Source organism: Gossypium hirsutum, chromosome D03 (assembly GCF_007990345.1).
Source record: "Gossypium hirsutum isolate 1008001.06 chromosome D03, Gossypium_hirsutum_v2.1, whole genome shotgun sequence".
Taxonomy (NCBI): Eukaryota; Viridiplantae; Streptophyta; class Magnoliopsida; order Malvales; family Malvaceae; genus Gossypium; species Gossypium hirsutum.
The window spans coordinates 48824093-48850006 of record NC_053439.1 but is presented as its reverse complement, the minus strand read 5'-3'; the positions used below and the strand labels follow the sequence as shown (position 1 = coordinate 48850006).

The 25914-nt window shown below is 29.3% G+C and overlaps 2 protein-coding genes across 3 annotated transcripts; both read right to left on the bottom strand.

The window, feature by feature from the left end:
- Positions 1 to 16405: 16405 nt before the first annotated feature.
- Positions 16406 to 18238, bottom strand: LOC121215567 (non-structural maintenance of chromosomes element 1 homolog). 2 transcript variants are annotated; one of them, XM_041090356.1, is made up of 6 exons: positions 18023 to 18238; positions 17741 to 17937; positions 17568 to 17648; positions 17070 to 17297; positions 16852 to 16926; positions 16406 to 16765 (listed from the first exon to the last, which is right to left on the bottom strand). In XM_041090356.1, exons 1-6 carry the CDS (start codon positions 18135 to 18137, stop codon positions 16511 to 16513), a joined length of 951 nt encoding a protein of 316 aa, XP_040946290.1. In that variant the 5' UTR covers positions 18138 to 18238; the 3' UTR covers positions 16406 to 16510. The 2 variants fall into 2 exon arrangements, with proteins under 2 accessions (XP_040946290.1, XP_040946291.1); XM_041090357.1 differs by having other exon boundaries at positions 17070 to 17267.
- Positions 18239 to 20212: 1974 nt separating this feature from the next.
- On the bottom strand, positions 20213 to 22423 carry LOC121215566 (60S ribosomal protein L30). Its single transcript, XM_041090355.1, has 5 exons — positions 22285 to 22423; positions 22057 to 22162; positions 21469 to 21570; positions 20603 to 20671; positions 20213 to 20516 (listed from the first exon to the last, which is right to left on the bottom strand). Exons 1-5 carry the CDS (start codon positions 22303 to 22305, stop codon positions 20476 to 20478), a joined length of 339 nt encoding a protein of 112 aa, XP_040946289.1. The 5' UTR covers positions 22306 to 22423; the 3' UTR covers positions 20213 to 20475.
- Between the last annotated feature and the right edge of the window lie 3491 nt (positions 22424 to 25914).

Here is a 25914-nt window from a genome sequence, read left to right as displayed (position 1 = left end):
GAACCCATGGATACTGAACCACCAGATCCTCGTGGAAAAAGGAAGTTAGAATCTGATGGTCTAACAGATGACTATCTTAGATTTTCTAACAAAGATTTTGAATTTGATAATGAAAAATTTAGAATCTTTGGTAACAAATCCGAAGATATAGCTACTAATGATGTTAAACCTGAATATTTAGGAGAAACATCTAGTCAACCTGTTCAACAAAGAATAGATGACTTAAATAAAAGAAATGTTGCTCAAGGAGGACTATATTTAGATTTGACTAATATTTCTATTCCAGACTATGAAAAAACCATAGAAAATTGGGCACAGTCAATGACGATTGTTGTAAACAACAACACATGGTCAAAAGAAAAGTTCTTAAATTATTTTGTAGGAACTTTTCAAGGGGATGTTCTTCAATTTCTTAGACGATGGGAAGAGTCTGAGAAAGGAAAAGAACAAAAAGAGTTATTATTAAGTCAAATAGAAACCCCTAAAGATCTTTTGAAGGGATTAACCTCAATTATAAAAACAGAATTTTGTGGCTATTTTGATAAAAAAGATCAAGATAGTGTTGTTACCTATATCCTTTCAAAAATTAAATTATGTGATATTAGATATTTGGATGAATTTTCTAAAAAATTTCTTCACGAATATCAGAAATTAAAAAATGAAAATATAGAGTTTTGGAAAAACCAATACTTTCATAAATTACCCCCACCTTGGGATGAGATATGTATAAACAAATATGTATCTTATTTAGAAAAACATCTGGGCTTTCCTATGAAAATTTAGATTCTATAGGAAATAGAATTTATTTTGCAAGAGAAAGAATAACTTTGCATTGCTTGCAAACTAAAGCGGCTAAACAAGTCAAAAATAAATTAGGTTATAAATATTGTTCTAAAATATTAGAAAATGAATGGGAATTTGGGTGTAAACAAATATATCCTAAAACCTATAAAAAACGTAAAAAAAATATAAATTTAGAAAATGGAAACCAGGTAATAAAAAAATTTCTGGTCAAAGTCAAAAAGTGGTAAGGAAAAAGTCTTCCAACCAAAAGAAACAAATATGTAAATGTTTTATTTGTGATGAAGAAGGTCATCTAACTAACAAATGTCCTAATAATGGGGAAAATGCTAGAAAAATGATCAAAAATCTTGAAGAACAAGATTTAGAAATATGTTTCATACAGGAAACAAATCCTAATGAAATATTATATGAATTAATATCAGAAACTAATTCTGATGAAGAATATATTTTTATGTTTAATATAGGAAATAATTCTAAAAATCAATTAGAAGAAATTCCTAATTCTGAACAACAGAATATTAAATTAGGAAGTCTAATCGAAGAAGAAAAAGACTTTTCTGATGAAATGATAGAGAAGATTAACAAAAATCATATCTCTAAAGAAGAAATCTATAAGATCTCTAAGTTCAAAATCTGGACACAGAGACATAGAAAAAATTAGCGGTAATACAGTCGCTAAAGATACAAGAGGGGGATTAACAGAAATTTCACTATTTACTAAAGAAAAAATTAAGAAGATTAAAAAGAAATATCCTCAGGTTAGATATATTCATTTAGGGATAATCATGATTACTATTAGAGCAGGACATGATATTCCTATAATTGCTATCCTTTTAGATAAAAGATTTGAGAATCCAATAAAAGCACTTATTGAAGGAATTCAGTCTAATTTACATACAGGCGTAATAGGATTTAAAGTTAAACCCAATTACTTTATTTCCATTACAGATCCTCTAATAGAAGAGTGTCTTTGCCTTAGAATTCAGACAAAAAATTCTGATATTAATGATTTAGCAGAAGATCTAGCAATCAGTTGGACTTCTATTAATGAATATACAAATACTGCTGAAGTAGAAATAAAAGAGATTAATAACAAAATTATTGAACTCTTTGAACCAAACCGGTTCACTACTGAAATCCAGCCTAGATTATTAGATATAAGAGATCTGTCAATTCCAAGAGATTGGATGATAGATAAAATTAGTAATGCAAGTACTTCTAAACCAGTAAGTACTATAGAATATACGTCATCTGGAAGCAAATTATATTTTAAAAATAATTGTATAACCAATACAAATGAAAATTTAGTTTTACCCTCTAGTTCTCAACCCGAAGAAGAAGAGGATAATATTAGTACAAACAGTACACCAATAGGAATTAAAACTGTACAAATTCCTATATTTCCTTCTGAACCTAGTACTAATTCTAGAAAAACTAGAATGGAAGAAATACAGGTTTCAACGATTGATAAAAAGTCAAAAGTTGGAATAAATATAAGAATTACATTCCAGTTTAGTAAATATAAACCATATTCTCTAAACGCTATGATAGATACTGGAGCTACAATCTGTAGTTGCAGAATGAATGCGATCCCTGCAGAAAGATGGGAATTAATGAGAAAACCTATATTAATAAAAGGTATAGATGGTAATAAAACCATTATTAATTATAAAGCTAAAAATATACCAATCTACATAAACAATGTTAGATTTGTAATTCCTAAAATTGTATGTTTTCCTAGTATGCAAACAGATATATTATTAGGAAATAATTTTATACTTAGACATTTACCTTTTACTATTGACAAAAATAGTATTTGGTTATCAAAAGAAAAAGATTTTATAAAAATACCAATTGAAGAATATAATAAAATTGTGTGTAATAAAAAATTTACACCAGTTAAAATTAATTACTAATACTTGCTGATTTCTTGAGCAAGCCTTCTGGATAGAGGTAAACAACCTCTAATTATGGGTGAATGGACTACTGTTCATAAAAAACCCAACAAAGGAAAAGCAGAAGCAAACTCCAAAAAAGGATTTGTACCTGCACAAACACCATTTTATCCTAACCAAGGATATTATGTGTCTTATCCAATGGTAAATCAACCATTTGGAACAAATGTTTTAAATTACCCGATGGTAAACCAACAATTGGGAAATACTTTTTCATTGACCCCAAACACGGTGAGTCAATTACAATGGTCCCAAAATCCGAATTTAGCATCACAAACAAGTTATGCTGAAGTCATTAAGGGAGCAGAGAATTTGTTGAATCAACAACAAATTCAAGATTTAAATGATCTTTCAAAAATTAAAGATTTTTATAACCCTGATCTATTACCAAAAATTTATGATTTTATAAATGAAATCTGGAAAACCCATGTTTCACAACAAAGAGCCAATTTCCGTAGAGCTCTTACCAGATTTTCATCATTCTTAGTTGAAAAAATAACTAAAGAAAATGAAGCTGAAGATTTATTATTAAAATCTATTTTATATAGAGATTAGGATGAATTCCAACTCGAATTTATGGATATTAAGGAGATAAACAATCTTCTTGATATTATTCAATATTTTATTCATAAAGGGAAAAACAATTCTATTATGAACAAAGTATTTAGAATATGTATGTTCAATAAAGCTAGGAAATTATTACCTGTAGAAATATTCACAAAAATAAATAAAGTAATTTGCAGACAACAAAACCAATTTCAAAAAGCTTTTTCAGAATATTTTCTACAAGCTTATGTTTTTACTAATTATCTTGATAATGAATTTCCTACTTTAAAATACAGACTAGATCATGAACCATTTAATATAACTAATATTGAATGGGGTTTTACTAAAGAAATAGTTGTGCAAAATCTTTCTTTTCATCTTTTAAAAGATTTTCCAGCTATTGTAAAGTCTGTTTTACAAAACATCATAAACAATGATGATTTTTATTACTATGTTCATATTGATATTAGTAGTCTAATTGGTATAGCTGAACAAGAAAAATTTTATCAGCCGTATCAAATTTGGATTATTAAAAGGATGATTGGAACCCCCCAATTATCTGCTGTAAATGAAGATAAAGAACATTTGTCAAAAACAATTGATAAATGTTATAATAAGTTTGAAGATTATTAAGTCCAAACAGGATTAGATTTATTATCACAAGCCCATTATCTTCTCTATGATGAAGTCTACAAACTCTGGACGGATGGTAGAAGAATTTTGGCATTTCCGAATGGAAACATCCAGGAGGAAAGAAATGAAGAATCTGTGAAGCTATTAAAAAAGATTGTTGAAATGGAGATAGAAGAATTTCCATCTCACATTATAGAAAAAATCAAATATACATGGGAGATGTGGAACTCACCACCAAGACTCTCATCAGATTCTTTACATTTGGATGAGATCAAAGAAATGAATCTCAACAACATGCAAGAGGGTTGAAGTCAACAAAGATGGCAACCTGAAAAGGAGGAAATCCACATACCGACAACAAAGTTTGGCAACATGGATGTCATCATCAAATCCTTGATGGAGACAAAAGAAGACAATCCATATGCAGACAAACCAGTCTTGCAACGTGGAAGCCATCATCAAACCAATGATGATGTAAGCAACGATGGAAGCTACCATGACACAAGCAAGCGATGGAAGCAGCCATTAATACAAGCATGCAACGTGGAAACAACCACGTCCATGCATTTAAAGTTACAAAAGATGGAGAAGTGGAAGGAACCACATCCCCAAAGAAGCCGAATCCTTATTAGAAACACTGTTCGGGATTCAAAATACAATTGTATAGAATTTTATAATTTCCTCTATAAATAGAGAGGAAAGCTCAATTGTATAGCATCGAAAAAATTTACAATCAAAAAAAAAATTTACGATCGAAAAATTTACTAACTTCTTTACTTTTTAGTTTTCTCTCTTTTGTAAACATTTTCCTTTTGTAATAAAGAGTCTAAATTCCCTTCCGCTCATACTCTCAAATACCAGTACTCGCCCCCCTGTTGGTATCAGAGGTGCCGGTGTAACGACTTTCTGGAGAAAGTAGCGTAATATTTATTGTAAGTTTTAATCTTTGATTTACATTTCTGTTTGTTTCATGATTATTTGTTTCAAAACCTATATCTGTTAATCTGTCTTCTTGTTGCCATTGAGTCCGGGGTGGACGTTTAGGCGTTTGGTGAAGACGTTAGGATTACAGGCTGGTCTTAGGTACCCGAAGCAAATAATATGGAGCAAATCGAGTGTCAGTTTAAAGATAAAACTTGTGATCATATTACGCATATAGACTCTAGAAATGAAAACAACATTTCATCTCTGAGTAAGGGTATTAATAGTCTTGTTGATATGACTTCTTTTTATTTTGGTAAATTATATAGTAAGGTCAGTTCTGTAGAAGAAAAAGTAAATAACATAGGTAATATAAAAGATTTAGACTTAAACCATGAGTCTAAAGAAATATTAACTAATATTAATAATAAATTAGATCAAGTTTTTAATAATAATAATATTGAGTCCGATGTATATTTAGGTCCTTTATATTATGGTAATGGTCAAGATCATATTTTTGTTTTATCTGATGAAGAAAACACTTCATCTGATGAGTCATCATCTATGATAAAAAATTATAAAAAACATAAAAAACGTAAAAAAGTTGATAAATAAAAAGAATATGATTTCCAGTCCTATAAAACACTTATAGAACATTGGAAAGAAAAATTTACTAATACTAATGATCAACTCGAAAGAGTTGAATATTTAAAACTAATAGAAGAACTTTATGAAAAACATAAAGATCTATTTTCCATGTTTAATTGTCATTATATGTTAAAATATGATGATAGTAGTAGTACAAGTAATTCTGAAAAAACAGAATTATATAAGAAACAATCTGATGAGGAAAAAACTTCAACAGATCAGGATGAAGACATAAAAGTCTCAACCTATACTTCTGATGGAGAAACCACTTCATCTGACGAAGAAAATATAGACATTCCTGAACCTATGGATACTGAACCACCAGATCCTCGTGGAAAAAGGAAGTTAGAATCAGATAGTCAAAGAAATGATTATTCTATTAATGATCAATGTACAACCAGTATGTTGACTAGTAATATTAAAAATTTAAATATTAATGAGAAAAATCCAAAAACTATAAAAAAACCTTACAGAAAAGTTAGGAGTAAAACCCAATACTCATCATAGACGTAAAAAGAAATATAGAAAACAGGTTATAAGAAAACTAGAAAATAAAAAAGTTTTCTAGTCAAAGTTTACATCAATTTTTTAGAAGAAAAACTTCTAAAGAAATTAAAGATATGAAAACAATTCATATAGTCAAAGACTTTTCTAATAAAAGAAAAGAAATTGAAAAAAGAATCAAAAATCTTGAAGAACAAGATTTAGAAATATGTTTCATACAGGAAACAAATCCTAATGAAATATTATATGAATTAATATCAGAAACTGATTCTGATGAAGAATATATTTTTATGTTTAATATAGGAAATAATTCTAAAAATCAATTAGAAGAAATTCCTAATTCTGAACAACAGAATATTAAATTAGGTAGTTTAATCGGAGAAGAAAAAGACTTTTCTGATGAAATGATAGAGAAGATTGACAAAAATCATATCTCTAAAGAAGAAATCTATAAGATCTCTAAGTTCAAAATCTCGACACAGAGACATATAGAAAAAATTAGCGGTAATACAGTCGCTAAAGATACAAGAGGGGGATTAACAGAAATTCCACTCTTTACTAAAGAAAAAATTAAGAAGATTAAAAAGAAATATCCTCAGGTTAGATATATTCATTTAGGGATAATCATGATTACTATTGGAGTAGGACATGATATTCCTATAATTGCTGTCCTTTTAGATAAAAGATTTGAGAATCCAATAAAAGCACTTATTGGAGGAATTCAGTCTAATTTACATACAGGCGTAATAGGATTTAAAGTTAAACCCAATTACTTTATTTCCATTACAGATCCTTTAATAGAAGAGTGTCTTTGCCTTAGAATTCAGACAAAAAATTCTGATATTAATGATTTAGCAGAAGATCTAGCAATCAGTTGGACTTCTATTAATGAATATACAAATACTGCTGAAGTAGAAATAAAAGAGATTAATAACAAAATTATTGAACTCTTTGAACCAAACCGGTTCACTACTGAAATCCAGCCTAGATTATTAGATATAAGAGATCTGTCAATTCCAAGAGATTGGATGATAGATAAAATTAGTAATGCAAGTACTTCTAAACCAGTAAGTACTATAGAATACATGTCATCTGGAAACAAATTATATTTTAAAAATAATTGTATAACCAATACAAATAAAAATTTAGTTTTACCCTCTAGTTCTCAACCCGAAGAAGAAGAGGATAATATTAGTACAAACAGTACACCAATAGGAATTAAAACTGTACAAATTCCTATACTTCCATCTGAACCCAGTACTAATTCTAGAAAAACTAGAATGGAAGAAATACAGGTTTCAACGATTGATAAAAAGTCAAAAGTTGGAATAAATATAAGAATTACATTCCAGTTTAGTAAATATAAACCATATTCTCTAAACGCTATGATAGATACTGGAGCTACAATCTGTAGTTGCAGAATGAATGCGATCCCTGCAGAAAGATGGGAATTAATGAGAAAACCTATATTAATAAAAGGTATAGATGGTAATAAAACCATTATTAATTATAAAGCTAAAAATATACCAATCTACATAAACAATGTTAGATTTGTAATTCCTAAAATTGTATGTTTTCCTAGTATGCAAACAGATATATTATTAGGAAATAATTTTATACTTAGACATTTACCTTTTACTATTGACAAAAATAGTATTTGGTTATCAAAAGAAAAAGATTTTATAAAAATACCAATTGAAGAAGATAATAAAATTGTGTGTAATAAAAAATTTACACCAGTTAAAATTAATTACTAATACTTGCTGATTTCTTGAGCAGGCCTTATGGATAGAGGTAAATAACCTCTAATTATGGGTGAATGTACTACCATTCATAAAAAAACCCAACAAAGGGAAAGCAGAATCAACATCCAAAAAAGGATTTGTACCTGCACAACAAACACCATTTTATCCTAACCAAGTATATTATGTGTCTTATCCAATGGTAAACCAACCACTTGGAACAAATGTTTTAAATTACCCAATGGTAAATCAACCAATGGGAAATACTTTTTCATTGATCCCAAACACGGTGAGTCAATTACAATGGTCCCAAAATCCGAATTCAGTATCACAAACAAGTTATGCTGAAGTCATTAAGGGAGCAGAGAATTTGTTGAATCAACAACAAATTCAAGAATTAAAAGATCTTTCAAAAATTAAAGATTTTTATAATCCTGGTCTATTACCAGACATTTATGAGTTTATAAATGAAATATGGAAAACCCATGTTTCACAACAAAGAGCCAATTTCCGTAGAGCTCTTACCAGATTTTCATTATTTTTAGTTGAAAAAACAACTAAAGAGAATGAAGCTGAAGATTTATTACTTAAATCCGTTTTATATAGAGAATGGGATGAATTCCAGTTAGAATTCATTGATATTAAGGAGATAAACAATCTTCTTGATATTATTCAATATTTTATTCATAAAGGGAAAAACAATTCTATTATGAATAAAGTATTTAGAATATGTATGTTCAATAAAGCTAGGAAATTATTACCTGTAGAAATATTCACAAAAATAAATAAAGTAATTTGCAAACAGCAAAACCAATTTCAAAAAGCTTTTTCAGAATATTTTCTACAAGCTTATGTTTTTATTGATTATCTTGATAATGAATTTCCTACTTTAAAATACAGACTAGATCATGAACCATTTAATATAACCAATATTGAATGGGGTTTTACTAAAGAAATAGTTGTGCAAAATCTTTCTTTTCATCTTTTAAAAGATTTTCCAGCTATTGTAAAGTCTGTTTTACAAAACATCATAAACAATGATGATTTTTATTACTATTTTCATATTGATATTGGTAGTCTAATTGGTATAGCTGAACAAGAAAAATTTTATCAGCCGTATCAAATTTGGATTATCAAAAGGATGATTGGAACCCCCCAATTATCTGCTGTAAATAAAGATAAAGAACATTTGTCAAAAACAATTGATAAATGTTATAATAAGTTTGAAGATTATCAAGTCCAAACAGGATTAGATTTATTATCACAAGCCCATTATCTTCTCTATGATGAAGTCTATAAACTCTGGACGGATGTAGAAGAATTTTGGCATTTCCGAATGGAAACATCCAGAAGGAAAGAAATGAAGAATCTGTGAAGCTATTAAAAAAGATTGTTGAAATGGAGATAGAAGAATTTCCATCTCACATTATAGAAAAAATCAAATATACATGGGAGATGTGGAACTCACCACCAAGACTCTCATCAGATTCTTTACATTTGGATGAGATCGAAGAAATGAATTTCAACAATATGCAAGAGGGTTGAAGTCAACAAAGATAGCAACCTGAAAAGGAGGAAATCCACATACCGACAACAAAGTTTGGCAACGTGGATGTCATCATCAAATCCATGATGGAGACTAAAGAAGACAATCCATATGCAGACAAACAAGTCTTGCAACGTGGAAGCTATCATCAAACCAATGATGATGTAAGCAATGATGGAAGCTACCATGACACAAGCAAGTGATGGAAGTGGCCATTAATACAAGCATGCAACGTGGAAACAACCAGGTCCATGCATTTAAAGTTACAAAAAGATGGAGACGTGGAAGCAACCACATCCACAAAGAAGCCGAATCCTTATCAGAAACACTGTTCGGGATTCAAAATACATTTTTATAGAATTTTTTAATCTCCTCTATAAATAGGGAGGAAAGCTCAATTGTATAGCATCGAAAAAATTTACAATCAAAAAAAAAATTTACGATCGAAAAATTTACTAACTTCTTTACTTTTTAGTTTTCTCTCTTTTGTAAACATTTTCCTTTTGTAATAAAGAGTCTATATTCCCTTTCGCTCCTACTAATCTAAATAACCTTTTATTTAAGTCATCTATTCTTTGTTGAACAGGTTGACTAGATGTTTCTCCTAAATATTCAGGTTTAACATCATTAGTAGCTATATCTTCGGATTTGTTACCAAAGATTCTAAATTTTTCATTATCAAATTCAAAATCTTTGTTAGAAAATCTAATATAGTCATCTGTTAGACCATCAGATTCTAACTTCCTTTTTCCACGAGGATCTGGTGGTTCAGTATCCATGGGTTCAGGAATGTCTACATTTTCTTCTTCAGAGGAAGTGGTTTCTCCATCAGAAGTATAGGTTGAGACTTTTATGTCTTCATCCTGATCTGTTGAAGTTTTTCTTCATCAGATAAATTTCTATTTTTTATTTCCTGATCTGTTGAAGTTTTTTCTTCATCAGATTGTTTCTTATATAATTCTGTTTTTTCAGAATTACTTGTACTACTACTATCATCATATTTTAACATATAATGATAATTAAACATGGAAAATAGATCTTTATGTTTTTCATAAAGTTCTTCTATTAGTTTTAAATATTCAACTCTTTCAAGTTGATCATTAGTATTAGTAAATTTTTCTTTCCAATGTTCTATAAGTGTTTTATAGGACTGGAAATCATATTCTTTTCATCTTTTAAAAGATTTTCCAGCTATTGTAAAGTCTGTTTTACAAAACATCATAAACAATAATGATATTATTACTATTTTCATATTGATATTAGTAGTCTAATTGGTATAGCTGAACAAGAAAAATTTTATCAGCCGTATCAAATTTGGATTATTAAAAGGATGATTGGAACCCCCCAATTATCTGTTGTAAATGAAGATAAAGAACATTTGTCAAAAACAATTGATAAATGTTATAATAAGTTTGAAGATTTCAAGTCCAAACAGGATTAGATTTATTATCACAAGTCTATTATCTTCTCTATGATGAAGTCTACAAACTCTGGACGGATGGTACAAGAATTTTGACATTTCCGAATGGAAACATCCAGGAGGAAAGAAATGAAGAATCTGTGAAGCTATTAAAAAAGATTGTTGAAATGGAGATAGAAGAATTTCCATCTCACATTATAGAAAAAATCAAACATACATGGGAGATGTGGAACTCACCACCAAGACTCTTATCAGATTCTTTACATTTGGATGAGATTGAAGAAATGAATCTCAACAACATGCAAGAGGGTTGAAGTCAACAAAGATGGCAACCTGAAAAGGAGGAAATCCACATACCGACAACAAAGTTTGGCAACGTGGATGTCATCATCAAATCCATGATGGAGACAAAAGAAGACAATCCATATGCAGACAAACAAGTCTTGCAACGTGGAAGCCATCATCAAACCAATGATGATGTAAGCAATAATGGAAGCTACCATGACACAAGCAAGTGATGGAAGCAGCCATTAATACAAGCATGCAACGTGGAAACAACTAGGTCCATGCATTTAAAGTTACAAAAGATGGAGACGTGGAAGGAACCACATCCACAAAGAAGCCGAATCCTTATCAGAAACACTGTTCAGGATTCAAAATACAATTGTATAGAATTTTTAATTTCCTCTATAAATAGAGAGGAAAGCTCAATTGTATAGGATCGAAAAAATTTACAATCAAAAAAAAAATTTACGATCGAAAAATTTACTAACTTCTTTACTTTTTAGTTTTCTCTCTTTTGTAAACATTTTCCTTTTGTAATAAAGAGTCTATATTCCCTTCCGCTCATACTATCAAATACCCTGTAAGTTTTTGTAATAAAGTAATAAATATTACTTAGCACCTGAAAAGTTCATTATACTAACAAAGATTTTGAATTTGATAATGAAAAATTTAGAATATTTGGTAACAAATCCGAAGATATAGCTACTAATGATGTTAAACCTGAATATTTAGGAGAAACATCTAGTCAACCTGTTCAACAAAGAATAGATGACTTAAATAAAAGAAATGTTGCTCAAGGAGGACTATATTTAGATTTGACTAATATTTCTATTCCAGACTATGAAAAAACCATAGAAAATTGGGCACAGTCAATGACGATTGTTGTAAACAACAACACATGGTCAAAAGAAAAGTTCTTAAATTATTTTGTAGGAACTTTTCAAGGGGATGTTCTTCAATTTCTTAGACGATGGGAAGAGTCTGAGAAAGGAAAAGAACAAAAAGAGTTATTATTAAGTCAAATAGGAACCCCTAAAGATCTTTTGAAGGGATTAACCTCAATTCTAAAAACAGAATTTTGTGGCTATTTTGATAAAAAAAAAAAAGATCAAGATAGTGTTGCTAGCTATATCCTTTCAAAAATTAAATTATGTGATATTAGATATTTGGATGAATTTTCTAAAAAATTTCTTCACGAATATCAGAAATTAAAAAATAAAAATATAGAGTTTTGGAAAAACTAATACTTTCATAAATTACCCCCACCTTGGGATGAGATATGTATAAACAAATATATATCTTATTTAGAAAAACATCTGGGCTTTCCTATGAAAATTTAGATTCTATAGGAAATAGAATTTATTTTGCAAGAGAAAGAATAACTTTGCATTGCTTGCAAACTAAAGCGGCTAAACAAGTCAAAAATAAATTAGGTTATAAATATTGTTCTAAAATATTAGAAAATGAATGGGAATTTGGGTGTAAACAAATATATCCTAAAACCTATAAAAAACGTAAAAAAAAAATATAAATTTAGAAAATGGAAACTAGGTAATAAAAAAATTTCTGGTCAAAGTCAAAAAGTGGTAAGGAAAAAGTCTTCCAACCAAAAGAAACAAATATGTAAATGTTTTATTTGTGATGAAGAAGGTCATCTAACTAACAAATGTCCTAATAAAGGGAAAAATGCTAGAAAAATGATCAAAAATCTTGAAGAACAAGATTTAGAAATATGTTTCATACAGGAAACAAATCCTAATGAAATATTATATGAATTAATATCAGAAACTGATTCTGCTGAAGAATATATTTTTATGTTTAATATAGGAAATAATTCTAAAAATCAATTAGAAGAAATTCCTAATTCTGAACAACAGAATATTAAATTAGGAAGTCTAATCGGAGAAGAAAAAGACTTTTCTGATGAAATGATAGAGAAGATTAACAAAAATCATATCTCTAAAGAAGAAATCTATAAGATCTCTAAGTTCAAAATCTGGACACAGAGACATATAGAAAAAATTAGCGGTAATACAGTCGCTAAAGATACAAGAGGGGGATTAAAAAAAATTCCACTCTTTACTAAAGAAAAAATTAAGAAGATTAAAAAGAAATATACTCAGGTTAGATATATTCATTTAGGGATAATCATGATTACTATTAGAGCAGGACATGATATTCCTATAATTGCTGTCCTTTTAGATAAAAGATTTGAGAATCCAATAAAAGCACTTATTGGAGGAATTCAGTCTAATTTACATACAGGCGTAATAGGATTTAAAGTTAAACCCAATTATTTTATTTCCATTACAGATCCTCTAATAGAAGAGTGTCTTTGCCTTAGAATTCAGACAAAAAATTCTGATGTTAATGATTTAGCAGAAGATTTAGCAATCAGTTGGACTTCTATTAATGAATATACAAATACTGCTGAAGTAGAAATAAAAGAGATTAATAACAAAATTATTGAACTCTTTGAACCAAACCGGTTCTCTACTGAAATCTAGCCTAGATTATTAGATATAAGAGATCTGTCAATTCCAAGAGATTGGATGATAGATAAAATTATCTTTAAATAAAAGGTTACTCGTGATTTGTTTACAATTTCACATGGGAGGCATGTATAATGATATGCATATAGATACATTCGATGACTACTATTATGGGACTAGAATTTTAGTTTGACGAACTGTGTCAAGTTTTTTCTAGAAAAGGTGAGAATCCTCAAAAAAATTCTCTAAGGCACCGAAACTTAGCGAAAGCAAACTCGCAAGCGAAAAAACAAAGAGCGAACAGAAAAGCCACAAGAAAGCAATGCGCACAATGATTGAGTAAGTGTCAAAATGTTTGATTACTTCAAATGAAATTATACTGAGTGATTACAAATGAGTGGAAATACCTTTATTTATAGTTGCACTCCCCCTAATCCAACGGTACAGTTTAAATTACATCGACAATCAATATTAAAGCATATCTACAAGATGTGAGTCTTAAGGGATTCAAACACTGTACAATATTATCTTTTAGGATTTACAATATTTGTCCCGATTAAAATACAAGTTACTGGAATGTTTCAACCAGACTTCAAGTAAACGAGTTTCTCCATATGTTCACGAATTGGACCAGTTCAAGTGAATAAATGAACTCCACTTAATCAATTGACCTCTATGAGACGTTCTATGTGCATTCGTCTAGGATCACAACAGAAATTAAAGACAAGTAAAATTAGATAAAAATCAAGTTAACTCACCTAATCAATATATTTTAATTAATTTGGTTTAATTAATTCTATTTTGATTTTGAATTAATTAAATAATTCTATATTTGTCATCTTTATATTAATAACATAATTAATTAATTTTATATAAATATATCAAATTTATAAAAGTTATATTCACTAAACCCAAATCCATTATCCAAATAAATATATCCATTATTCAAAACTCAAATTATAATATTCTAATGATGTAAAATTATTATGGCATTATAACTTATTTGACCTTTCAACTTTATAAAAAAATCATTTTAACCCTTCATTTATTTTTATTTTTTTGCTTTTTTTAGTCCTTAAATTTATGTTTTTTGTTAATCAAAATGGATGAGAAAGTTCACGATTGTTAAATTTGCCGATATGGAATATACATGGATGATACATCAACATTTAATTAATTTTTTAAAATTTAAAAAATTAAAAAATTATTTTTAAAAATTAAAAATTATTAAATTTATTTAAAAAGTATAAAAATATATATTTTTTAAATGTTAAAGAATTAATTAAATGTTGACATGTCATTCATATGGCAATCCATTTGTATGCTACATCAGCGTGCTTTATGAGTCGTCTTAAGCCTTGCGATTCACCTTTATCCTAAAAATATATCGAAATTTTTTACATACAAAGAATTTACTTGTTACTAATATAGTCTAGCCTTTGCTCTTCTTTAGATCCCTTGTTTCACTCTGATAGTATAATTAAATCGGGTCGATGCAGAAGAAATGAATGCATTTTCAAAATTAAAAAAGGTTAATTTTTCCATTTATTTTAGAGTGATTTGACAATAAATACAAGTTTAAGGGCTAAAAAAAGGTGAAAAATTAATTGGAGGGCTAAAAAAATCATTATGCTTGTTATTCTTTATATAATTATTGAACAATATTTTTTTTTTTTGGTGAAAAAAAAAACATTACAAAGAACTACTTAGAGATATATCCAAGCCCCCTTAGAGGCATGCATTTCAAAAAATTAAAGACCACAGTTATAGCCAACAGTCATTTTTGTTAACCTATCAGCATCTTTGTTGAATTCTTTGAAAACATAATGAATCGACCAATGCACCATTTTAGCCAATAACAATCAAATTCTTCATACCAAAGTGGAATTCGAACCCTTTGTAGAACTACTCTGTAAAACTTGAACCTCCTCTTGACTATTTGAAAAAATTATCAATCTGTCAAATCCTCTATCGAGTGTAATCATTAAACCATTCCAAATACCCTATAATTCTACATCTAAGTTAGAACAGATTCCCAAAAATCAATTATAGCCAAGAATTCAACTCCTGTACCTGTCTTGTAAGACCCCTCCAATCATGGCAAACCTGGAATCCTCTTTTACTATATCATCAATGTTCAATTGAATCCAATTCTTGAATAAAGGTGGGACTGAGTTTGAAACTTGCCATTTGGAAACATTTACCTTATGGTTTAAGGTATATTGTTTAACATAGTTGAAACTTAAACCAACTCCTCTGACATTCCATGTTATTACCTGAAAAACAAATAAGTTACATTTCTTCCAAATATGCCAGGCAACCATACCAAGGAAATATTGTCAATCCACCCCTTCCAATTGCATTCTAAGTTTATTCTGTAAGTTGGCAGCTAACCACTCATGCAAACCCCCAAAGACAAAGGCATTAAACTAGTCTGCTGGTATCATCCGAGACCATGCTGGTATTACCCGAGACCATATATCCTTAGTTGCAGGACAATCACGAATGATGGGTAAGATACCTTCAGAGGCCCATCCACAGAAACCACAAGAACTATCCTACCCAATCCCTCTCTTCAAACGCTCTGAATTAGCAAGTAAACGTTGTTTGAGAACGAACCAAATGAAATATCTAACCCTCTGAAGACCTTGAAACTTCCACCGGGAATTGCCAAATGGCATCTTTCGAATTCCATGACCCCTCTCGAATTTTAAACAAACACAAAAGAACTTATTTATAAACATTAATGAACTGAACAAACTTTATTAGCTTGATAAGTGAACCTCAAAATTTTATTCATATTCATTTATTAGCTTGATAAACGATCATAATTGAACACAAACCAAACTGTTCAATGAAGATTCTATTGGTCCTACTTACTGTTAGGAGAATTGAAACTTTGTGCAAGATGAATCAAAACAATATATATGATATAAGCAAAATATAGAGCAAGTTGAGTTTCTAGAAAAATATAAAGCAACCATCATTACGTTCCCTCATCTACATAAAATCATTCACCTTGGATGTGCAGAGCTCCTAGTTACTCTTTTCCTATTAGCACCTGATGCCTGAGAGCTACACCCGGCAGTTTCCACATTGTCGAGTCTTTGCCTCTTTCTCTTGGATCTTAAAGATGGTTGACTCGGACCGGGATTGGAAGATGGCTGGCTTTGGACGGGCTCAGTTTCTTCATCCTTGACTTCTATGGGTTCCGCCTTGGGTGGCTGGTACTGCCACTGAGTATCACAACTTGGACAAACTAACATGCCCTGAAATTCATCATGCAAAACTTGTTAACGACAAGAAATGTGTCAATGATAGGAAATGAGAAAAAAATGCAAAAGAATACTCGTACTTTCTGAGAAAATCTCTTCTTTAGGCAGTAATGATGAATTCGAACTGCACAACCGTCGTTTGGGCACAATTTGGCCTGCAAAAGATTCAAAACTCCGTAAACCGACCCTCGAGAAAACAAATTTCCCATTAATTTTTTATGTTAGAACATAAAAATATGCAAAAGTAAGAGTTTAGGCAGCATCTACAAGAAAAGACAAGGCAAGCTCTGAAAAGAACCTTAAATCCAGCTTCATTGCAGACTTGGCATGAAGGAACCCCGGCATTATGGAACCAACTTCGCAGATCGAGAATGGACCTAATACCAAGTCCGATATTATCGTCTTCGGTGTAACAAAGCCACTTGTCTTTCACTAGTTGATCGAGTGTTTTTTCCTTGTGAGACACTGTGAAGTTCTTGAATGCAGCAGGGACGTCCTGAGATTGCAACCCCGAACTGTTTAGAACCTAGAGGGAAAAAAACCCCAAGATTTATCAAGTTTCGATTCGAACAATTATTAACATAAACCACCATTATCTCTCACAACAACCAATATAATCAAACCATACCACTCGATTTTTAACCCTAATTTCTACAGTTTCAACTTCTTTCTTACTCATTTTTCAACACAAATTCTTTCGATTACTGCTGTTTTCCCTCTAAACCATACCACTCAGCTACAAAAAAATATGTAAGCCCATAAAGTTTTTATACATAGTTATATATAAAGGTCAAACCTGGTTCTCCAACTTAATATTGAGAGCATCCAGGTTGCAGATAGTGCCCTCTGCTGTAACATCTTGTGCTATTGCTTCGACCTATACACAAATCAAACTCATCAATCTGCATCACATACGTACAGAGAATACCCGTCTTCCATATCAATTAGGGGGAAGGGGAATTGACTTACAATGGCCTTAAAGAAAGCAATTTGAGGGACAGAATATTTGGTTCCAAGCTTCGATTGATCGTCCGAAACATTGTTAACAACTCCAAAATAAACTCGACCGTCGTACGGATCTCTACAAGCCCTTAAATCCAATTGAACATACGAAAGTTCCCTGTTTATCTTGAGAAGATAATCATTGAATTTCCCTTGATGGGTACCTAAAAAGGGCAATTTTTCTTCCAAATAAGTATTGGGTGGGTTCAATCGTTTAAAAAAAAAATTGCACAAGGAAATAAAGAGGACCTGGGTTTTGGCCCGTGATGCCAGTGAAAATGAAGTGGAACTCTTTCTCCGTTAGAGGACCGCGTTCAAGCAACGATTGAATGAGCGTGTGGTGCTTCCAGCTTAGCACCGCCATTGTCAGATAGCTTTTTCCTAAGGAATGAAGTTGTGTTTGGATGCTGGGAAATTTTTCAGATTTTACCGGGAAATCACGGAAGTTAGGGTTTTTATATGGCGGGAAATAATGAAGGTTTTCAATTTGGGTATTTATAGTTGTCTCTATTGGACCTACCAAGGGCCATTAGACTCGGCCCATTGGATTAATTTTCTTTTTTTCAAATTTGAGCCTACGGGCCCAATCCAAGATATATTCTCTTTTAAGTATGGCTTAATTACAAGTTGGTACCTAAACTATACCCTTTTTCCCATTTGGGTACCTACATTTTTTTTTCGTCGCAAATGGTATCTACTTTTTTTTCTGCAAGTTGGGACCTCCGTTGGTCAAGTTAGTCAAACTATTAAATATATTTTTAAGAAAAGCTTAATCCATAAATTTATACCTAAACTATGCTTATTCTCATTTTGGTACTTAAATATTTTTTTTATTACAAGTGGTACCTAAACAATTATTCTGTTACCCATTTATACAAAAGTATAATATCCGTTAAAAAATTTCTACCCAATAATAATTTGCCACATTATATAAACTTAAAAAAATTAATTCTTTTTTTTCTTTTACGTTATTTCTCTTTCTTTCTTTTTCTTTTACAATATATGACAATACTAGGAACACTCGAAATTTACTCACTTGATGTCAAGATGATGGTGATTAATTTCATCAATCAAAACTAATGTTTTCATAATCAAACCGAGATAGGAATTTAACCAATAGACTAGCAACCGATATAGGCCAATTGAACCGAGCTAAAAAATAATTGAACCGATTTTCTCTATTTTACTTATTTATTTATTATGGATTTTTACTAATATTTAATCGAATTGGAAGAACTAATCAAACTAAGAACCGATTGCCTAATCGATTCGACCACCACTTTGATTCTAAAGAAAGAAAAATAATAATAATAATAAAAGCATCATAAATATATAAAAGATAAAATAATATTTTTTTCTTTTTTGCCACGTGTCAATTTTTAGTTGGTTATCTTTTTAAAAAAATATACTTAACGATTTAACTAACAATTGAACTAAGAGATGTACTAACTAAAAAATGTTTAGATACAAAAATGAGAAAAATGCATAGTTTAAGTACCAATTTATGGGTTAGGTTTTTAAAAAAATAAATTTAATGGTTGGACTAATGAAAGTAACAATTTTGGAAAGAAAAAAAAAGTACTTTAGGTACCATTTGAGACAAAAAGAAAATTTAGATACCAATTTGTGAATTAAGTCTTTAAACAATGAAACAGAATATGATTCACACTTGTACAATAAAATTTATCATCTTTTAAACTAGGATACACTTGCTCCATATACACCTTGAATGTTAAACTTTATGAGAGCTGTTTCCTTTTATTTAACATGTATATAAGTGACGCATTTTGAATATGATTAAAGTTAAATATGCCAAATTAATAACTAGATTAACAAATGGACTTAATTGATATGTTACTGATATTTTAAAACGTTCTAAAATTTAGGGGTCAATTCAAAACTTAGACAATAATTTGAGGATGTTTAGCATAATTAACCCTTAAAAGAAATGATTTTATAGATTTTACGGTACCTTGGTTTCTGAGTGGATAAAAGTATATTCACATTACTTAACCTAACATATAAATGGCCCAAAGAAACCTACTACAAACCCAAGCCAACCAGCTAGGCTTAAAACTCGAATCACACGAGGAAACCAGCCCTGCCATAAGTTGGAGGGCAGTTTCAACAAAAAGCATGGAGTCTGGAGACACGATATCATCAAGAAAATGACACCAATCACATGCGATGAGCAATTGTCACCTTACACACACTCTCATGCAATGACAATCGTGAGGATGCATATAAAAAGGTTAAGATACGATCACTGTAGTCACTGTTGCTTTGCTCAAATATCTTTCTCTCCACCTACTCAAGTAGCTTTACATTACTTCTCAAATCGTTTCTAATACAGCATGTTGATTTTTTTTATTATCAAACCAAGTCAAAGGGGCAGATTTTTTTATTTAAGTCGGAAATGAAATGATAAGCAGAAACAAATTGCCCACACCAATCCAAGAAACGATCAAATTTATGGCAAGGTGGATCAAACATCCAAATACAGAATAAACCAAAACAAAATATGGTATAAGCAACAATCTTAAACGAAATTAACTCACAAAATTCCTAGTACACAAGTCAAATAACAAAGGAAGTTCCAAATTTCGGAATAAGATGCCTTTAACATCAATGTTTCCAGAAACCCAAAAGAAATATAAACTAAATTGGAACAAAACCTAGTATGATGTGTCGTCCGCTGTTGCTCAGTGATCTCCGGGCATGCTCTTAATAATATCAGAGTCGCCTGAAAAAAACACAATATTACCACAATAAGAAGTATACATCTAGAGAATTTGTAAATTCAATATGTTATCAAACTCCTATATTTACCCGGGTCGATAATGCTGAGGCAGCACACTCTGAAATATTTGCCGCAGGCAGTGCCCAAGTCAACATTGTCTGAAAAACCAAACAACCACATTTTCAAGGGAATGGTCTTCTATAACAAATGTTGCATTACTAGAAAACTTAAAACAATAAAGTAAAATCCATTACTCTATTGAACTGGGAATAACAAGGAAGGTGACAATCAATTCATTAAAGGGCATTGGCAAAAGTTCAGTTATTCATTCTATTGTATCATATTCACAGAATATCGACCAATTCTGTCTAGATTTCCACAAATACTTTCAACTATAAGCTTTACTATTATAAACTAAAGAATCGAAGGGGGCAGGAGTGAGGTGATTAATTTTGTAGATAATCCGTTAAACAATAACAGGGTAGGTGGCTTCCATCAAGGCACAATGTCATAGAGATAAAGAACATACACCATAGACCTTATTGATCAATTAATTAAATGGCTTAGACGAACATAATTCTTTATTCATTATATCATTTCCATCAGCCGTTATAGAAAGCACGATTATGTCATGCTTTTTGCAAGTATCTTGAACTAAGATGAATTAATTTTGTCAATAACCTGTGAACTACAACAACTGGAAGATAGTTTCCATCAAATTATCATAGCCAATGATGATCGATTCATCAAAGGGCTTCAACAAACATATTAGTTATTCATTCTACCATTTCCATCAGCTGTAAAATGGAAAATGCAATTGTCTGGCTTTTCACAAATAACTTCAACTACATGATGCTCTACCATTTAAACAAACTTATAATCGGTATTCAATTCAATGTGATACGAAAAAACATAATTCAATAAACAAAGTGATTGAATAGGTTAAGGGACATACTTCCATTATAGTGGTGAACTCCAACCTTGCACAACATGGCATAATATTCAATCTCTGACTTCCTAAGAGGAGGGCAGTTGTTGGCAATTATAATCAACTTACCTACAAAAAAATTAAAATAGAATTACAATCTTCCAATTCTAAAAGATCAATGAACATTAGATTACACATCGGCGAAGAGAACAAATCCAATATCAAACTAAATCAACCAAAAAATACTAGTGTTGACCAAATAGAGCAAATAAAAGAAAACCCAAAGGCGATCTGAACCATGGTATTTGGTGTTGTTCCGGTTCACAAGTTAAAAAAACCATAATTATCCAACGGTTCAGTTTTCCGAACCCGACCCGAGCTAAACCTTTATCACCCCTAAAAAAAATACCAATGCCCTTGTCCTAATTAAGCACTATTTTAACCAAAACCAGAAGGAAATTCATTCTGCTTCAATTCACTATCCAAACCAATAGAATTTTAAAATATCACATCATTTTTATCTGAACTAAAAGTGCCAAGAATATTCAAATCAACAATCAGGTAGCTAAACAATTTAGCAATAGAAAGACAAATAAGCATATTTAAAAAAAATACCTTTGGAGTTTCTGAGAGATTTAAGAACAGTTTTGTAACCCAAAGTGTATTTACCACTCTTCATAACGAGAGCCAATCTGTTGTTAATGCTCTCATGGGTCTTCTTCTGCATTTTTCATCAAATACCCAGATAAAAAACAGGAACATTAATTAGCATACTTTTCAGAAAATTATAAAGAAATAAGCGTAAATATTTAAAATATTAAAATGGGAAACAAAAATTTTTACGGTCTTCTTAGCGGCCACCATTGTCGTCGGAGGATGGGGACGGCTTCGGGATGGAGGCGGCGGGGGAGAGACAACAGCAGCTACAAATGGTTCACCAAAAGGCAGAAGCGGAGAAACCCTAAAATCTAACGAATATATTGATTATGAATCTAGGGTTCTTAGTGGCCTCCTTATTGGGTTTGGGTTTTGGGACTTTAGGGCCCATTAGAAGCAAATAGATCGGGCCGAACATTACTGATTAAAATCTAAACCCTAATTTCCGATTAAAATGCAAAGATTAATTTTTTTTTTGGATAAATCTCAAAATTATACATCAACTTTAATTTAATGTGTAATTATATACATGAATTTTAATTTAGTGCAATTATACACGTAAAACTTTAATTGTAGTTCATATATATACTTGAAACTTTAATTTTGATTTAACCATGCACGTTTAAAGAAATAAATACATCAATTTATTTTTATATTGGATAAATATAATTATTTATATATGCGATATATAGATATAAAATAATCTTATATCAATAATTGTATTAATAATTTATAAGAATTAGATCAAATCAAAATTTCATGTATAAAATTACACAAAGTAAAAAACTATGTACACAATTACACATTAAACTATAATTCATATATAGTTTTGGTATTTATCCCCTTTTTTTACACAGTTTTCTTTTAAGAGAAAATATTTGATACACTATCAGTGGAGTTTTTAAACTCCACAAGTAAGATCAGAGAGTAACAAATATCTTATAAGAGTATTGTAGATTATTAAAAATTTATATAGAAAAAAAAACACGTGTCAATTTTTTAAAGGTCCTTGTGGAATAAAAAAATATACACTGCCTATCAGAGTACCAAATATTATCTTTGTTTTTTTAAGCATTCCTTTCAACTTATTATGTTGATTTATATTTTTCTTTTTCTTAGTTGGAATGGAAAAAAAAGTTAGCATTTTAATTTAAATAATTAATTGGGTTAACTATTTGGATATTAACTAATCTCGTTATAAAAGTAGAAGAATCTAATCATATAAAATTAAAATGGTTTAAATGTATATCTTTATACTTTTTTAAAATTTAAAGTTTAATCTTTATACTTTAATTTTGAGACATTTGAGTCTCTATATTTTTTTATTTCTAAAAAATTGTGGGCTCTTTATCTAATTTTGTCGTTAACGTTGTTAGCCTAGCAATTATTAAAAAAAAAGGAAAATAATTATTTTAGTCCTCAATGATTATAATATTTTCATTCTTTAAAAATATATTTAAAAAATTTAAAAATTCATATTTTCAATAAGAAACTAATTTTTTTAAAAAAAGTTATATATTTTTTAAAATTTCAAAAAGTTTTAAAAAATTTAATATTTTATATGTTGAATTAAATTTAAATAAAAACGCTTTTGACATGTAAATTAATTTAAGTTTAATTGAAAATACTCATTTAAATCTAACTTAATACAAATGAAACGAAAATTTTATGTTATACGAAGCATTTCCAATTTTTTGAGGCAGTGCGAGAATTGAAGTAACTACAGAGGTAATTACACCTGAATTCATTTTTTTTAAAATATTTTTATACAAGTTATAAATAGTATATTATAAGCATGAACACGTATGAGTGTTTGAGATGATTACGGAAAAAATTTATTATATTATAAAAACAATTTTTGTATTTTATAAAGTTATAAAAAATATTATTTAAATCCTGCAAATTTTCTAAAGTTATGGCCAAAAATATTTACATGTTATAAAAATGTTATAATATTTTTATTTATAAAAGGGTATGGCAAAATATAGACATAACTTATTTATGTGTTCATGCTATATATTATTAAAAAAATTATACTTATTCATAAAAAAAATTATACTTTTTTATAATTTATTTATAAAAAATAATTTTTTAAGATTATAAAAAAACCATATTATTTATAAGAAATATTACGAAAGTTTTAAGCAATTTATATCATTTTTTTATAAAGACTATATATTATAAAAAAAATTTGTTAGTTTGCATAATTCTTTCTCCAAATTAAGTTTATATAATTTTTTATAATTAAAGCTATAAATTATTTGGACTATGATTTCAAATATTATAAGGTTGATGCTAATTATACTAATAAAAAAAAGTTTTCTTACACTATATCGTAGGGTATGGTACCACATAAGAGAATGGTGTCAGATACAACCACCATAAACAACTCATAAACTTTTTAATTTGAGACATTCAGGGATTCAAAATATGGTTCAGAAGACATTTGTTATTTTAAAAAAACATTTATCATCTTAACATCACGTTAGTATAACAGAAAAATCAAGGTTGTACCATACTAGCATGTTGCATATTTCATAACTTCAATCATAGGGGCAATTGAGACAGTCCATACTTCATAGAGTACATGGAAGAATGAGATCTTGATAATTTTAATGATGTAGATTCAAATTCAGATAATGATAATGAAGAATTTAGTCAATGACTAACATATGATGATAAAAAGTTGCTATTTTTATTCGTAATCATACACATGATGATTTGATTTTAATTTTTGTTACTTATTTAGAATTTTTTTTATTATACTAATAGTTTTTTATAGTAATTAATATTTTTTAAAATATAATCAAGTAACTGTATAATTACAACTTGTACTTGTACTACCAAACATGACCTGAGAATTAGGATGTAATTATACTTTGTTAGCCAAGCACGTCTAAAGAATTACAATTTTTTATAACTACAAGAGAGTGTAATTACTAGGGTAGTAATTACACTTTCATTCAATTATTTTGTGCTGTCCAAACTCCAAACAAACTCTTAAACCAATTAAGGTGGTGCTTGAAAAGCCACCTAGTAATTGAAATAGAGTATAATTGCTTGTAATTACACTAGAGCAGTATGTTTGGGTAGCCACTTTAATTGGCGAGTCCCATTGACTGAGTGTAATTGGAGCACCGCAATTACACTTTCCACTTATTAGGAGTGAGTGTGAGAATTAAAGTAATTATACGAATAATTACACCCAAGACTAATTTTAAATATTTGTTTTTTTATGTAAGTTTAAGTTATAAAAATTTTATTATTAGTATGAATATGTTTAAGTGTTTGTGTTGGTTATAGCCAAAAAATTATTATATTATAAATCCTATAAATGATATCATAAAAATAATTTACGTGTATTTTATAAAGTTATGATAAAACATTATATTGTTTAAATATTAAAAAAATATAACGTTATGATCAAAATTTTTATTACATGTTATAAAAATATTATAATATATTAATTTATAAAAAATTTATGGCTAAGAAGTATGGACACAACTTATTTATATGTCCATGCTATAGATTATAAAAATAATATACTTATCCATAAAATAAAGTGTTTTTAATTTTTATCATAACTTATTTATAAAAAAAATAACTTTTTAAAAATAATAGCAAAAAGTTATATTACCTATAACGAGTGTTATAAAAGTTATTGAAACTTTATAGAATTTTTTTATAAAGGTTTTAGATTATAATTTTATATTATTTTTACTTAATTTACGTATTATAAAATTGTTATAACTTAGCATAAATCTTTCACTAAATTAAGTTCATATAATTTTTTAGAATTAAAGCAACAAACTATTT

Bases quoted from the DNA above. Each gene is read 5' to 3' on its own strand.
- LOC121215567 (XM_041090356.1), bottom strand. From the start codon at position 18,137: ATGGCGGTGCTAAGCTGGAAGCACCACACGCTCATTCAATCGTTGCTT. The intron at 17,298-17,567 runs GTTTGACCTTTA...TTTTCCCTCTAG, and splicing joins ATATTAAGTTGGAGAACCAG to GTTCTAAACAGTTCGGGGTT. The intron at 16,766-16,851 runs GTACGAGTATTC...GATGAATTTCAG, and splicing joins AGAAGAGATTTTCTCAGAAA to GGCATGTTAGTTTGTCCAAG.
- LOC121215566 (XM_041090355.1), bottom strand. From the start codon at position 22,305: ATGGTGGCCGCTAAGAAGACC. The intron at 21,571-22,056 runs GTATTTTTTTTA...ATTTTTTTGTAG, and splicing joins ATCTCTCAGAAACTCCAAAG to GTAAGTTGATTATAATTGCC. The intron at 20,672-21,468 runs GTATGTCCCTTA...TTGGTTTTTCAG, and splicing joins AGTTCACCACTATAATGGAA to ACAATGTTGACTTGGGCACT.